Here is a 15,674-nt window from a genome sequence, read left to right as displayed (position 1 = left end):
CAAGCCACCCAGTAACTGTGAGGTCATAAGAAGCAGCGTGGATGACTAAACGCTCAAATTAACACCATGTAACCTTGGCTAACATTATAAGTAGATCACGGGGTAAATAAACAGAAAGCTGTCTGATATGACCCTTCAAAATCAACATGTGTTCCGAAATTACAGTCAAGATGAAACTTTCAGAGAGGCAGGTTAAGGTGACCTGTTTAATACATTCCTTTTGGAATCCGGAGCAACTTTCAAAACCTTTTAAGCACATTGAAGCAATAAGGTATTTTCCTGGGTTCCACCCAAAACAGCCAGACTGAGCTGTTATCTGTGTGTGGATACGGCAGCACCCTTCCTGTCATCTCCATTGCACACACACACACGCACGCGCACGCACACGCACACGCACGCACGCACGCACGCACACACACACACACACACTCACGCACACACACACACACACACACACAGCCCATGAAATTGAAACAAGTTCACACTTCTTTACCTGACTCACATTGTGTCATATGACACAAGTCACGACACACCCTATTGTTTACAAAATGACTACTGTCAAAACATGCCTAGTAAGTGTTAAACTGACTCTTATTATGCTTTGGGAAAACGTTCCTTTAAAATAAAGACTTAAAAAGTACATTGTGTTTTAAAGACAACTGCATCAACGAAACATACTGGCTTGTTTCAACCCATGGTTGGGTAGAATATGAACAAATTAAACTGTGTTGGGTTAAATGAACCTATAAAGTGTGAATAATTGACCCAACCATGGGTTGAAACAACAAGCTAGTACCGTAGTCACTATAATCCAATAACTTAACACTATAAAGTAAAAGTGAGATGCAACTGCGTCTGGTTCAAACACATCATACACTGAACTATCAGTGAGTAATATACTCTGACATCATGTGTAAACATTATACCTAACTATATTCTCACCTCACAGTAGATTCACACATCTAGTACACTAGAGGGTATAAAGTGTACACTTTGTTAAAGTCTCGTGGAGTCTTATGTGGAAAACAAAACAAATTCCTACAACAAACACTATTAGTTGTTCACAATTAAAACAAGTATACAATTCCTTTATTTAGGGTGTTTTGAGTCTTACTCCAGTAGCCTGTTGGTTCCCATCTACCCGACAACATCCCACCAATAGAACCCAAAACATTACAAGCCCAAAAAGAGACCATCATAGTTTCCATTAAAACCATTATAGTTCCTATTATAACCATTAAACCCATTAGAATTGATCTGATGGTTTCTACAGTTCGTTTGTTTCCTCAGCAGGGAACTGTAAACATCAGGGTATATATCAGGCAACTATCTAGAGTCATTAACTTAAATCTGTCCCGAACACGCTGCTACTTTTCACGACAATATGTAACAGATATCCAGAGCTTAGATACACCCGTGTGACAGACCTCCAAGAACGCGCAATCCCCGGCGCGCCCCGTGACACCAGCGCGCACTCACCTGGTGCAGCGTGTCGGCCGGCAGCTGCGACGCCCGGAACAGCTCCGCCACCTTCCCCGCCGCCGGTGTGCCGGTGCCGTCGGGCTGGCAGAGCGCGTGAAGCCCGGAGTAACATCTCTGCTCGGTCTCGCTCAGGGAAATGAAAGTCCCTCCGGTGCCCGCGGCGGCTCCCTGATCCATCCCCGAGCGAAGAGCCGCAGACGCCGCTGCGTCTCCAGACGTACGGCCTCACCGTGGCCCTTTGGCGGAGGGAGGCGCGTCCTTTCTGCGGTACTCCAGTGCGCGCACGCACGCCGGTGAGAGTGCGTAAAATCCCGCGTCCGAACGCGCAGAGGCGCTAAACAACCAGACAAGACCAGCCGGGCCTTGGAGCAAACTCACGAGTTACACAACACTTGCTTTTAAGTTTTCTTCAACATTGAAGTGACTTTAAATGCATAATTTACTCGTGGATAAAAAATAAATCTACATTTAGGGGATATTATGTGTGATGATTTTCATTCATGTGCTCATTTTACATGATTTTAACCAAGATTTAAATGAACGATTGACATTTTGCTGAAATGGCCATATGAACAAAATACTGTGGTATACTTTTAGTTTTTATAGTAAACTCTAAATTGTAGCATACTTATATATATAAATTTATAAATAGGCTACTGTTGTTTACTATGATATTTTCTTTAGAAATTTTCAAAAACATTTTAAGCATCTATATGTAGAATCTAAAAATATATATTTATTGTCTGAAAGTATATTTAATCCTAAAATCTAACACAAAATAGACATTAAGATCCTAGTTGAACTCAATCTGAATAAAGATGGCATTTTTAAAAGTGAAAATAAATGCTAATATTTTAGAAGTAAAATGACACATTGTGTGCTTGCGACATGAAGTATTGACACATCAAACAGAGCACAGCAACTCAGAATAATTTTATGTGGATGAATACATACATTCAATCTGATTTGTATGAATCATTTCCCCATATGGGCTTGTTTTTGTCATAGAGGATTCATGAGTAAATTAGATTTTTACTGCCATCTTGTGACAGCTCAGAGTTGAGGGCTAATGTGGTTTAGTGCAGTGGTTCTCAACCGGGGGGCCGGGGCCCACAAGGGGGCCCCAGCTGACTTCTAAGGGAGCCGCGGGATGTCTAAAATTAGACAAAATGAGCATTGAAATACATTTTTTAAAAACTAAAAACCAATATATTTCTTATTACTTGGCCATTTTTACAATGAATAAACGTTTTTACATTTAATGAAAAGCTCTAAAATATTTTATTTGGTAAAAAAGTTTTTGTGTGTGGGAGGGAGGGGGGACTCGAAAAGGTTGAGAACCCCTGCTTTAGTGGATCTTCTGTTTGTTAAGTGAAGTTCATGGTTGGTGGCTCAAGCCGCATGTCTCTCGGGGTATAAATGCAGCATTTTACAACATCTAACAGCCAGATTCTATCTAACCAGAGGGTTTTGTGTGATTTTATATTCTGTTAGGAATTTGCTGATGTGGATAAACGTGAAGTTGTTGAAACAGCAGTAAAACCCAGAAGAAGAGTTTGAGAAAACACAGCGGAAGCCCTTCAGAAAACGTTACTGTTTGAAGATATTCTTCAACCACCGATAGCTATAATATTTGCTTGTCATCAAATATTTAAAGCATGTCTTTGCAGACTTTGAAGACACCGTGTTAAAGAAGTGTAAGTGAAGCGTTCACCTTGTTATTGGGTGATGAATTCACCGCATGAAATGTTTTTACATCTTGCAGCGTCAGATCTTGGTTAACCATCAAACTTCGTGCGTCTGATTAGTCTTTTCTGGTGTGTGGTGAAGCTTTCGAGGCTTTGTTTCAGTCCAGACGGGTTCACACGAGGAACAGCTTTCATATTTGCAGAATCCGCATCTGTCTGATCCACCTGTGAGAGTCTTTATGAGATCACTTTGAAGCAGTGTTACTGACGTTAGACAGATACGTTCAGACAACCTCGAAAAAACATTTTAACAGAGAATATTAAGACAGAGATTTCTTCATTGTGTGATGAAAGACCAGCCCTGAAGAAAATGTTATTGCTCAGATGCTGCTCTTTCACCAAAATTCTCAGATTTCTCTCCTGAAATTGCTTATAAGAGAAATGAACGGAGGTGTGAAATGAATGTAGACTGTAGAGGTAAAATAATCTGGTTTTGGTTCAATTCGATGAGACATGTTTGAGTTCATCCTGTGATCTTCAATAATATTGACTTCTGAGCTCAGTTTGACACATCTCTTCTGAAAATCTAACGGAGACGTTTGTGAGATTTCTGACTCTTTTCCTCAGGAGAAATATCTGAGACACGGATAAGTCTTCCATTTGATCTCCAATTAATTCAAAGACAAAACTGTGGTTCTAATGGGAATTGCAATGGTTTTAATGGTCTCTTTTGGTCTCTACTGGTTATGGGATGGGTTATGTTGATGGTGGGATGTAAAAAACCCAAAACACACAACACAATAGAATTTTGTATTTGTTTTAATGCTAAACATTTATTGATTCTTAACAGTACTTGTAATGGAAACCATTCTGTTGTTTTTCAGCAGGGATGTACTGTATTCACATTTATAAGCGCTCGTAGAGCTAAAAGCAAACAGGAGATGTGTTTACACACTCCCACACTATCTGACTTTATTATTTCACAGCGGTTCACAATCAAAGCCAGTCGAGCAAACAACTCCTCTTTTAATTTGACATTCATACTTCCCTTAGAAAAGGGAAAATCTGAGATATAGTGTAGTGTTTGTACCGGCTGTCTCGTTCTGGAGGCAGGTCATCGCTCAACCATTAAACCGCTGTGCCCAGCCCTCTGCTCATGATCTCTGACCACTGCATATCTGACACATCGCATCGTTCATCCACACATGAAGATGATCACCAGAATTCTCCTGCTCATATTTCTGCCGTCTGTGATAGCACGGGATCTCTGTAAAGGTAAAGCCGGTGAAAGTCTCACACTGTTCATTTGATGATTGAGAATTATTGGTGTGAGAGCGTTTCTGTTCGACCGCTGAGGGTTGCGTGTTTGTTCTCCACTCGGCCTTGTTGTAAATATTTGAATCTGGAGATTTACACAGCTGGTTCTCACAGCGGAAAGAAAAGCATGCTGAACGCAGTTAAAGACGTGAGAAAATGTTTGTGTTAATCATCGGCTGAAGTGTTTGCTTATGATTTTATTCAATTATTGGACATTATTTTGCTCTTTAAGCGCCTCGTCTAATTGAATGAATCTGACGCACGTCTGAGTCATATTTAAAGGGACAGTTCACCCAAAAATGAAAATTCTGTCATGAGTTACTCACTCTCCAGTTGTTTCAAACATGTGTACATTTCTTTGTTTGGTTGAAAACAGGGAAAGATATTTGGAAGAATGCTTGTAACCAAACAGTTCTTGGACCCCATTGACTACCACAGTAGGAAAAATGACAACTGACAACCCCAGAACTGTTTGCTGTCCTACATTCTTCAAAATATCTTCTTTTGTGGTCAACAGAACAAAGACATTTATAAAGCAAGTTTTCACTATGGGAGTCAATGGGGTCCAAGAAATGCTCGGTTGAAAGCGTTCTTCCAAATATCTTTCTCTGTGTTCATCTGAACAAAGAAATGTATACAGATTTGGAACTCGAAGGCGAGTAAATGATGACAGAATTTTTATTTTTGGGTGAAGTATCCCTTTAACTGAGAAAAGAACACTGTCAATGTCGCTCAAAGTGAGGTTAAGTTCATTTGAACTATTAGGGTTATGACATCATTCTCTTTGGATTTTTAGGCACACCGTGACCTCGATGTGTTTTTTGTTTCTGGTACATTGAAAGTATTTCAGAGTCGGTGTTAAATTGCAGATACGTTTTCAAAATGGTTTATAAAAGTACAGAATCGTCACTGAACGTCTAAACGTTTTAAATGTCACTTTGTAATTTCTTTGAACGAAAAGAGTGTTGTTTATTGTTCGACATTCCGGATTTCAATCCGAGAATGAAGTGACACATCATGAGTTCCCTGCTGGGAATATTTGACCAGCGGATGGTATGTAAGGTCACACTTGGCGGAAGTCTTATCAGCCCACAAAGTAAAGAAAGTGCACTTCACTAACAACAAGTGAAGAGTTTTGCTTATAAAATCTCTCCCTCTCTCTCCGTAGATGGTAAAGACGGATATAAAGTCAGACTAAGCATTAAGACGGCTCTTGGAGATGAAGCTGTAAGGTTTGGTGTCTGTAGTAACATATTTACTGATCTCATGCAATTGGTTTGATATTTCAACGTTGTCTCTCAGTATGAATGGAACGAGAGCGAGATGTTCCTCTTCAGATCTTCTCTGGCGTTCGCCATGAGGAAATACACCCAGCGAGAGACGTTTGAGTGAGTAGACCCCCCTGCCCCTCGAGCGGATGACACAAATCAGATGATGATGAGCCAGTCTCAGGCTGTTTGTGTGATCGTGATTGGAAACCTGTGCAGTATGATTCCACCACAGCGTTGAGTCAGAGACCACAGATGCCAGAGACAAATCTTTTTACATCCGTGTGGTCAGGTTTTATCTGCGTTACGGGAATGAAATTGTATTTGTGCTTGTAGTCGTAGTGGCCTTGAGGTTTTGAAAGGCGGTGTAATAATAAATGTGATTTGTTTGTTTTTTTGTAGGTCAAGCATCAGTGTTGCTATGATTCAGATACTGAGTTTGTGGATTTAAACAAGCGCTTAATCATAATTTAACGTTGTTTAGGCCAGTAGTTCTCAAACTGGGGGCCGTGGCCCCTGGGGGGGCCCCAAGATGGATCCAGGGGCCACAGATTTTGTGGCATTTTATGAAATATAGAAATTGATCATACATTTTATGCAATCAAACATCAGAAAAATAAGACCACCAGACAAAAGAATTGATGTTTCAGCATTGTATAACCGAATATGTTTTTGTTTAAATAAAAATGTTAAATTTAAGATTATAAGTCTTTATTTGGGGGGCCGCAAAGCGATGCACTCTACACAAAGGGGGCCTTACAACGAAAAAGTTTGAGAACCACTGGTTTAGGCTATAGGTATGAAAGTCGTGTCATGGGTCATGGGTTGTGAAATGCTGTGGAAAAAAATGAGAGACCATTCCAAATTCTCATGTAATCATTTGTAGATGTGTTGTGGTCATTCCAGTCCAGTGTCTGTTGAATTACAAGAAAATCAAACCTCAGGAGTGACATAAAGTCATCCAACAGCAAAGTGAAAGACTGACAATGACCAGACACATGATAAAACTGTGATAAAAATCCAGGTTATCGCATCTATTTTCCTAAGTACATGTAGAAATATTGTATTGCTTAAAAGTGAATACAATTTTTTTTGCAGTATTTGAGGTCTGAAATAATAAAGAGCATCTTTTTTCTGTTATTTTCACCTGTTTGCAAATAAATGCAAATAGAAACAACATTTTTATTTGAAGTTTGGGAGAAATATTGTTAGTAGTTCACAAAACGAAACAAAAATGATCATTTTACCTAAACACATAGTGAATTCAAGTTAAAAATGGTCTCTTCCTTTTTTCCACGGCTGTATATGTTAGTGTGCTCCAAAACACACAAAAAATCCACATTTAGAATATAAAAGCTTTTAACATTTAAAGTCTCACTTCTGCCCATGCGGATCAATGATTTTAAGACATCATTCTGCACTTCAGCTTCTCATCAGATTCCAGTCTGAAAGGTAAAATGAACACTACTGGTTATTTTAAAAGGGGGAGGAGCCACTCAATATGTCCCGCCCTTACTGTCTGTTTAAGTGAAAATGACATCAACGCATTGAACGAAGCTGGGTATCTCAAGGCACTTCTGTGGATCTTTAACATTCATTTCCCAAAGTCATTATTTAGTGAATTTTAATGATATGAAGTGTTGCGTCCTGCCGTTTCGGTCTGATGACACATTTAACATTTTGACACATACATTTGGAATTATTAATGCCACATAGTATCGCAATTTAAAGAAACTTCCAAACGAAATCATTAGGAATGTACTTTTAATGAGATAACTGATTTGCTTTCAAATTAAACCCAGCGGAGACCAAAAAATCACACATCTAAACGTCATCTAAACACATTTTCTGCACATGACTGATGGTGATGATGCACTCAATGTTACACTGAATTTGACTTCATGATGGATTATGAGCCCATCACTCATGATGTAGCAAATGTTACTGATACAACAATCAATATATGAAGAACATGCTCAGTTTTTGTTGTCCAAGAAAACGGTCCCATAGGAAAGAAAAATCACAGATGCGATCCAATGAAAAAAAGTTTAGTGTTTAGTGGAGTAAAGCACACGTTACCATCAATTGCAGTCACGCAGCTTCTTTCAGATGAGGGCGAGCCGATGGTGAGGTAGTTGAAGGCCAGACTGATTCATTTAACAGGTGTAATTACAGGCCAATGTCATCTCTAATGGGTCAAGGGAAATCAATTCAGGTCAACCCCTCCTAATCAGATCCGGGCCTGTAATGATGGTGAAATCTCAGAGCTGAGGTTTGGAGATGCTTCAGGCTTGTTTGTGAGAGAAGCGCAGTATTGATTCATGTCAGCATGCTGGATTTGAAGCGTGAGCTTCTTTTGCTCTATCATGTCACAATGATGTCACGGAGTGTTTGCGTGTGTCTGCGTGTGCTTGATTCACTGATGTTCATGCTTTCTATTTCAAGCTAAATACATCCATTAGGTGTCACATCACATCTCTAAAATCCTTTAAATAGCCCAAATGAAGATATTTAGACTTTTATACAAAGACTTTTCTGGCCCTAACCGAAGACATATTTTTGTTTCTCTATTACACTGCGTTCCAAATTATTATGCAAATGATATCTTTCTCTGGTTTTCCTAATTTGTCGATGCAAATGACAGTCAGTATAATTTTCAAGTAATCAACAGTTAGGGTACATTTGGAATTTTATTGAACAAACCTCCCACTGACAACAGTATTTATTTAAAAAATGAAAAACTCAAAATGCACTGTTCCAAATTATTATGCACAACAGAGTTTGAAAACATTTCATAGGTTGTAAAAAACTGAAAATGGTCATTTGTTGAATTTGCAGCATTAGGAGGTCATATTTACTGAAATCAAAAGCTATTTCAATCAAAAACATCCTAACAGGGCAAGTTACATGTTAACATAGGACCCCTTCTTTGATATCACCTTCACAATTCTTGCATCCATTGAACTTGTGAGTTTTTGGATAGTTTCTGATTGAATTTCTTTGCAGGATGTCAGAATAGCCTCCCAGAGCTGCTGTTTTGATGCTAACTGCCTCCCACCATCATAGATCTTTCGCTTGAGGATGCTCCAAAGGTTCTCAATAGGGTTGAGGTCAGGGGAGGATGGTGGCCACACCATGAGTTTCTCTCCTTTTATGCCCATAGCAGCCAATGACACAGAGGTATTCTTTGCAGCATGAGATGGTGCATTGTCATGCATGAAGATGATTTTGCTACGGAAGGCATGGTTCTTCTTTTTGTACCATGGAAGAAAGTGCTCAGTCAGAAACTCTACATACCTTGCAGAGTTCATTTTCACACCTTCAGGGACCCTAAAGGGGCCCACCAGCTGTCTCCCCATGATTCCAGCCCAAAACATGACTCCGCCACCTCCTTGCTGACGTCGCAGCCTTGTTGGGACATGGTGGCCATCCACCAACCATCCACTACTCCATCCATCTGGACCATCCAGGGTTGCACGGCACTCATCAGTAAACAAGACTGTTTGAAAATTAGTCTTCATGTATGTGTGGGCCCACTGCAACCGTTTCTGCTTGTGAGCATTGGTTAGGGGTGGCCGAATAGTAGGTTTATGCACAACTGCAAGCATCTGGAGGATCCTACACCTTGAGGTTTTCGGGACTCCCGAGGCACCAGCAGCTTCAAATACCTGTTTGCTGCTTTGCAATGGCATTTTTGCAGCTGCTCTCTTAATCCGATGAATTTGTCTGGAAGAAACCTTCCTCATTCTGCCTTTATCTGCACGAACCCTTCTGTGCTCTGAATCAGCCACAAATCTCTTCACAGTACGATGATCTCGCTTAAGTTTTCGTGAAATATCTAATGTTTTCATACCTTGTCCAAGACATTGCACTATTTGACGCTTTTCGGCAGCAGACAGATCCTTTTTCTTTCCCATATTGCTTGAAACCTGTGGCCTGCTTAATAATGTGGAACGTCCTTCTTAAGTAGTTTTCCTTTAATTGGGCTCACCTGGCAAACTACTTATCACAGGTGTCTGAGATTGATTTCAGTGATCCAAAGAGCACTGAGACACAATACCACCCATAAGTTTAATTGAACAATATAAAATTAAATGTTTACGACACTTAAATCCAATTTGCATAATAATTTGGAACGCAGTGTAAGGAGAAATAAAAACAGAAACAAAAAAGACAATTGTTGAAACACATGAAGAGTATGGAGGTTTAAAATGAATGTAGATTTTAGATGTAAAATAATCTGGATTTGGGTAAATTTGATGAGAAATGTTTTAGTTGATATCGAGATCTTCAATGATATTGACTTTTGATTGCAGACTTTACAGATCTGAGCTCAGTTTGAGACATTGTTGACATCTCTTCTGGAACTCCAATGACAGACACATTTGTAAGATTTCTGACTTCATGGGACATCATCGAGATATTAAAGGGATCTCATCTGTCACTTTTCTTTCTTATGGGTTTTGTCCGTCTGTGTTTTAAAGGTATCGGCTGATTAAAAAACATCTCCAATATATGTGATCTGTCCATTTTTGTCATCCAGCATCTCAAACATACTGGTGTGTAATGAGACCAAACGCGTGTCGTTCGTGTTCGTGGTGACATCACCAAATGACTCAACCAAACTGATTCCCAAAGATCACGTGGCATCTGCAGTGAGGTGAGCAAGCGCTTACTTTTACTGGTTTGGACTTTAAATGTCCTGATATAGCAAACTAAACGCCCGACTGCACACGGGCAACACCGTGACACTCTTGTAAACGTTACTGCTTTGTTTGAAATCCTAGTGTGCACATAAACATTTCTAATGTTGAAATACAACATTTCATGTTGTAATTTTAAGAATGGAATTGTGTGGTACTAAATGAAATCTGCTTATATTTATACTTTATACAGTTGCACCCTTACAAAAAAGTTTATTCAAGTTTCTTTTTTAAACTAAAAATAAGAACATACGTTTAGTCTACTTTTTATTTTACTTGTTAGAAATATACTTAACCTTACAATATTTAAGTATATTTTAGTTACTTGAGTAAAAAGTGTATTTGCTTGTATTCAATCTTTTAATGGAGATATACCGGAAATTACAAAGAAGTATACTTGGCTTGTTGTGTTTACTTTTTTGATTGAGTAACCTATTAAATACTTTTCTCACAGAGTTTTACATACTATGTCTTAATAACTTAAATGTTTAAGTTTATATATTAACAATATAATATAAATAATACATAAATATGGCTAAGCTCATTTAAAGAAAATTTTACACGCAGTATAAATACAACTAAACTTTTAGTAAACTAAACTAGTATGTGAGGACTTCATAGTATGAGAGAGTACTTCAAAGTGTATCTTCATAAAATCAAATATGTATTGAACTAGAAACTATCAGTATACCCTTATGTTTATTTGACATATTATGTATGTACATTTAATTAAAGTGTACTTAAAAGTATAATTTTATCAACTAAAAAGTAGTCAATTTTCGTCCCAAGTAGTATTGAAATTGAACACTTAGAAGTATACTAGTTCATTGATACTTTACTTAAAATATACTTTACTTAAGTCTACATATAAGCTTGAAGTATACTTTTTTTTTAAGGACACTCCAGACACTATCTTGGATGAAAGAGTTTATTCTTTGTTTGCAACGCCTGGTATTTGTCTTAAAATGATGCCAAACACCTGCAGATGAAATGCACCTCAGAATGTGATCTGTAGTTCTCTAACACGTTTGTTATTATGGCCAGGCAGCATAAGCATCGCATCAACAGCGCATTTCTGCTATCAGACGGTACTCTTGAATTCGTGGGAATTCCACCAACGCTGGCGGCCCCCATCACATACAGCACTCAACCGTGGCTCATCGTGTTCGGGGTCGTGATAGGAGCTGTGGCTGTGGGGATTGTATCTTTACTGATGTCCACCATGACCAGACGAAGACGGTAAGTTTGTGCACTTTTACGTTTGTCTTTTCCGCGTCTACAGTTTGAACTGTTTGGTAAGGATCACATGTCAAGCCTTGATGGTTCCAATCCTTGTATCTGATCTGACCTGTTTGTGACTCACCGCAGAGCTGCAGATAAAGGTGTTGATTCAGGCCAAGAGGAAGAACAAATGGAAGGAATTGTCAAAGGGAATGGAACATCACTTACACGCCTGGAGTCAAAAGATGGCGTCTATAATCAGGCATTCTCCAATGATGAGCGCTTCACAAAGCTGTGAGACCCGATGAGAGCGCTGCGCACCTTTAAATCATTCACTACAAGTGAAATCTATTCTAGATGTCTATAGTTTTATTTGTTCAAAGATGAGGAACTCAAACATATCCTAAAACTGAAAGTTTTGTATAATAAATTGCTCTCTATACAGTCCATAAAATGCTGTGCCGGTTCAAGCCGTGGTGGGGTAAAATAGGGACAAACCCAACTGTTGTTTTAATCTAGAAATCTTTCATATCCATTTGACTCAACCATGCTTCAACTGCAAATGTCACGTCACAGTTTGATCCTTTCCTGGATGTTGCTACAAAGTAAACTATTGTTTGCTTTCTCTGCAGTAAATGCTTGTGAATGATATTCTCAGTTGCCTGTTTGTTCAGCATTTAATGACTTATCCAACAGAATGAATCATTTGTGAACAGTGTCGGGCAAGTTACTGTGAAAAAGTAATTCATTACTAGTTACTAGTTACATATTCAATACAGTAATTAAATTACTGTACAAATGACTCTCTCCAAAAAGTATTTAATGACTTATTACTAATTACTTTATATATCCTACATCAACCTTGATTAGTTAAGTGATTCAAGGACATGAAACGGCTCTTTTAACTCACTCAAATAAATCATATAAAACTACATAAAGTAGTATTATTAACTGACCAAAGTATGAGAGAATTATACATTAAAGCATGGATTTTAAAGTCAGACTTTGAATTTTGATGTCAATTCCACTATTGCACACACATATATTACACAAAGTATTTAGTTTCATTACATCAGAAGTAACTGTGATTTAATTACAGAAATAGATCAATAACTTATTTATTGCTATGATATAAACACTATTATGTGTCTTATTTGCTTATTTTAATGTGTTGTTAGACTTTGAAAATGACATTGAAAGCTGGTCTACCCAACATAACTTGTCCAATTATTGTAAAACGAGGAAATGAAGTTATTGTCTTTGTTTATAAAGCCAGAGGTGAAAATATCAAACACATTAAATTCAATGTCATTTTTAATGTAACGAATGATATACTGAATACTGAATACTTCAGGCACACACAAATATATATATACTGTATATATAAAGTGAAATAAAACCAACCTGAGGGCCATTAAAGTTTGTTATTACTTTTTCATTTAAATTACAGTAACTAATTGCTTAGTAACTACACCCAACACTGTTTCTGAAACATCTACATGCCTCTATAACATCAGTCAATCCTCTCTTGTGTCAGAAATGACCGTGTGAAGCATCGGGTTTAACTTCTTTAATTGATTCGATGCTCCAGCGAATGGGAAAATGTCTTCAGAGAACATTAAGCTCTTCTGAGAAAACTTCTACTGTGTAATAAACAGGCACGCTCTTCAGCTAATATAACACAACCTTATTAATCCCCGAGGGACAATTTCATCTTCACAAGCGTTTCATGCAGCTACAGTCACAGTGAGACATCATCAGATAAACATGTTTTATTATTGCACTGCAGTATTGTAGAAGTATATCACTAGAACACACTGCAGTATATTTACAATATGTGTGGCATGCCCTTGTTCTCAAAAACCTCCCAGAGAAAGTCACAGATGAGATGTTTTCAACGAGTCTGCGTCTCAGATATTTCTCCTGAGAAAAAAAATCTGAAATCTGACAAATGTCTGTCATTAGAGTTTCAGAAGAGATGTCAACAATGTGTCAGACTGAGCTCAGATTTGTCAAGTCTGCAATCAAAAGTCAATATTATTGAAGATCTCAATATGAACTCAAACATTTCTCATCAAATTTACCCGAAGCCTGATTATTTTATCTACATTCCTTTTCTTCATGTGTTTCAACAACTCTCATTTGTTTCTGTTTTATTTCTCTTGAACAACTACGGAGAAACTTATTTGAGAACTCCATCAAATCTCCATAGCTATGAAAGAGCAACTTCTCCAAAATAAAAAGTTTAATTTATTATAACATTAACATTCTTGAACGTTCAACCTTGCATTTAATTTGCCTTTTTTTATTCTTATCCCATTTTGTCTTGTCGTCTATTTTTAAGTGACATGAAATGATTCAATCTCATTTCTTGTTAAATGTTTACTTTTCTAACAATGTAAACAACATCAATGAAATCTTAATGAATAACAAACTTTAATGGCACTCAGGTTGGTTTTACTTCACTTTATATATATTTGTGTGTGCCTGAAGTATTCAGTATTTTCATTCATTACATTAAAATTTACATTGAATTTAATGTGTTTGATATTTTCACGTCTGGCTTTATAAACAAAGACAATAACTTGTAAAAATCTCATTCACTTCTTCGTTTTAAAATAATTGGACAAATTCTGTTGGGTAAACCAGCTTTCAATGTCATTTTCAAAGTCTAACAACACATTAAAATAAGCAAATAAGACACATAATAGTGTTTATATCATAGCAATAAAGAAGTTGTTGATCTATTCACAAAACTCCTGTGAATGTTTTTAAAGTTTGGATTGATTTTGAAACATAAGAGAAGAGGGATGTTCTGAGCTTTAAACTGAGCACGATGGGGTTTTACAGGGATGAGAATGTTTCTTGGTTAAGCATTAACCTCCTGTTCAATCATTTTACTGTGAAACAACAACTGCCGCACAATAAAATCTCAAAGGGAACGGAGCTTTCTTTGGGTTTTAATGATGCAACATCAAAGAAATGTTTCGAAAACGCATTTTGAGTAATGCAACATCACCATGGAAACAGTCGGCTCTAGAATTAATCACAGTCAAAAAGAGGATATTTGGACATGTATGTGTATAATGCGTATTTCAATCACACGCGCACGTTGTGTAGTTGTGCTGTTTTACCTCGAGAACAGCAGGGGACAAAGTTCCACGGTCATTATAACACAAATGAGTTTGGGAGGATCTTTAACTATTACGAGCTTTCACATGAACATAAAATGAACATTTATAAAAGTACACATCGAGCACTGGCCAAATGAACAGAGAGAGCTGAAATAAGAGTAATGACGTGTAAGGCATTACAGGACCATCAGAAATGAGTTTTCCTGGTATTACGCCTGCCGTCGGGCTCAGAGATCCAGAGATGACTTCAGAGAACTGCTCGTCTCAATGACCAACACCAATGATATATATTTCAATGTACTTTCATCGCTGTGTTGAACAAAGAAAGCGACACAAGAAGTAGCTTCAGTTGAAAAGCTCATTCTTCATATAAACTACACAACATCACATGATGACATCACAGCAGAGTATGTCATCCATTGGAAGCAATGAGGATAAATCAAAGCTATTTAAAGCGGATCAAATAGTAAAATAAGAATATTGAAGATGCTTTCTTTATTTATTAACTATAGTTTGCATTTAAAGTTTAATAAAAAAAGTGAACACAGCAAACTAAGTAAACGTCATTGGTATCTTTGTGAAAAAACAATAAAATAGGTTACACAACGTTATTATTCATCCAACACAATCCCACAGAATTAATAGCCATACGCTTTTGTACGAATTATTAAATAGTTTCGGATTCCCATGAGATCATTAAACTTATTTTGGATCATAATTTGGATCATAAAAAAGTTATTCATGATTTTTTTTCGCTGAGATGATGAGGAAGTTTGTGTGTAATGGGGTTTAAAAAATATATTGAATGGCATTATGTGTTCGTTTTATTTCAAGAAGTTACTAGGATTCTGTTTAAAGCGA

At 37.5% G+C, this 15,674-nt stretch overlaps 2 protein-coding genes across 3 annotated transcripts in view; one reads left to right on the top strand and one right to left on the bottom strand.

The window, feature by feature from the left end:
* Positions 1-1,792, bottom strand: part of reps2 (RALBP1 associated Eps domain containing 2) — a 32,100-nt gene extending 30,308 nt beyond the window's left edge. The window contains exon 1 of one of the 2 annotated variants that reach the window (XM_057319624.1): positions 1,480-1,792. In XM_057319624.1, the coding sequence (XP_057175607.1) occupies positions 1,480-1,659 (180 nt within the window). In that variant the 5' untranslated portion in view covers positions 1,660-1,792. The remainder of the gene's footprint in view (positions 1-1,479) is intronic. The other variant, XM_057319623.1, reaches the window with a different exon arrangement.
* A 2,473-nt stretch (positions 1,793-4,265) lies between these two features.
* On the top strand, positions 4,266-12,656 carry cltrn (collectrin, amino acid transport regulator). The gene is made up of 6 exons (XM_057319658.1): positions 4,266-4,445; positions 5,656-5,714; positions 5,790-5,875; positions 10,299-10,415; positions 11,503-11,697; positions 11,827-12,656. Exons 1-6 carry the CDS (start codon positions 4,376-4,378, stop codon positions 11,975-11,977), a joined length of 678 nt encoding a protein of 225 aa, XP_057175641.1. The 5' UTR covers positions 4,266-4,375; the 3' UTR covers positions 11,978-12,656.
* Positions 12,657-15,674: the final 3,018 nt, after the last annotated feature.

Source organism: Triplophysa rosa, linkage group LG21, assembly GCF_024868665.1.
Source record: "Triplophysa rosa linkage group LG21, Trosa_1v2, whole genome shotgun sequence".
In the NCBI taxonomy this organism is placed as follows: domain Eukaryota; kingdom Metazoa; phylum Chordata; class Actinopteri; order Cypriniformes; family Nemacheilidae; genus Triplophysa; species Triplophysa rosa.
The sequence above is the reverse complement of the archived record's forward strand: the minus strand, read 5'-3'. Positions and strand labels throughout refer to the sequence as shown.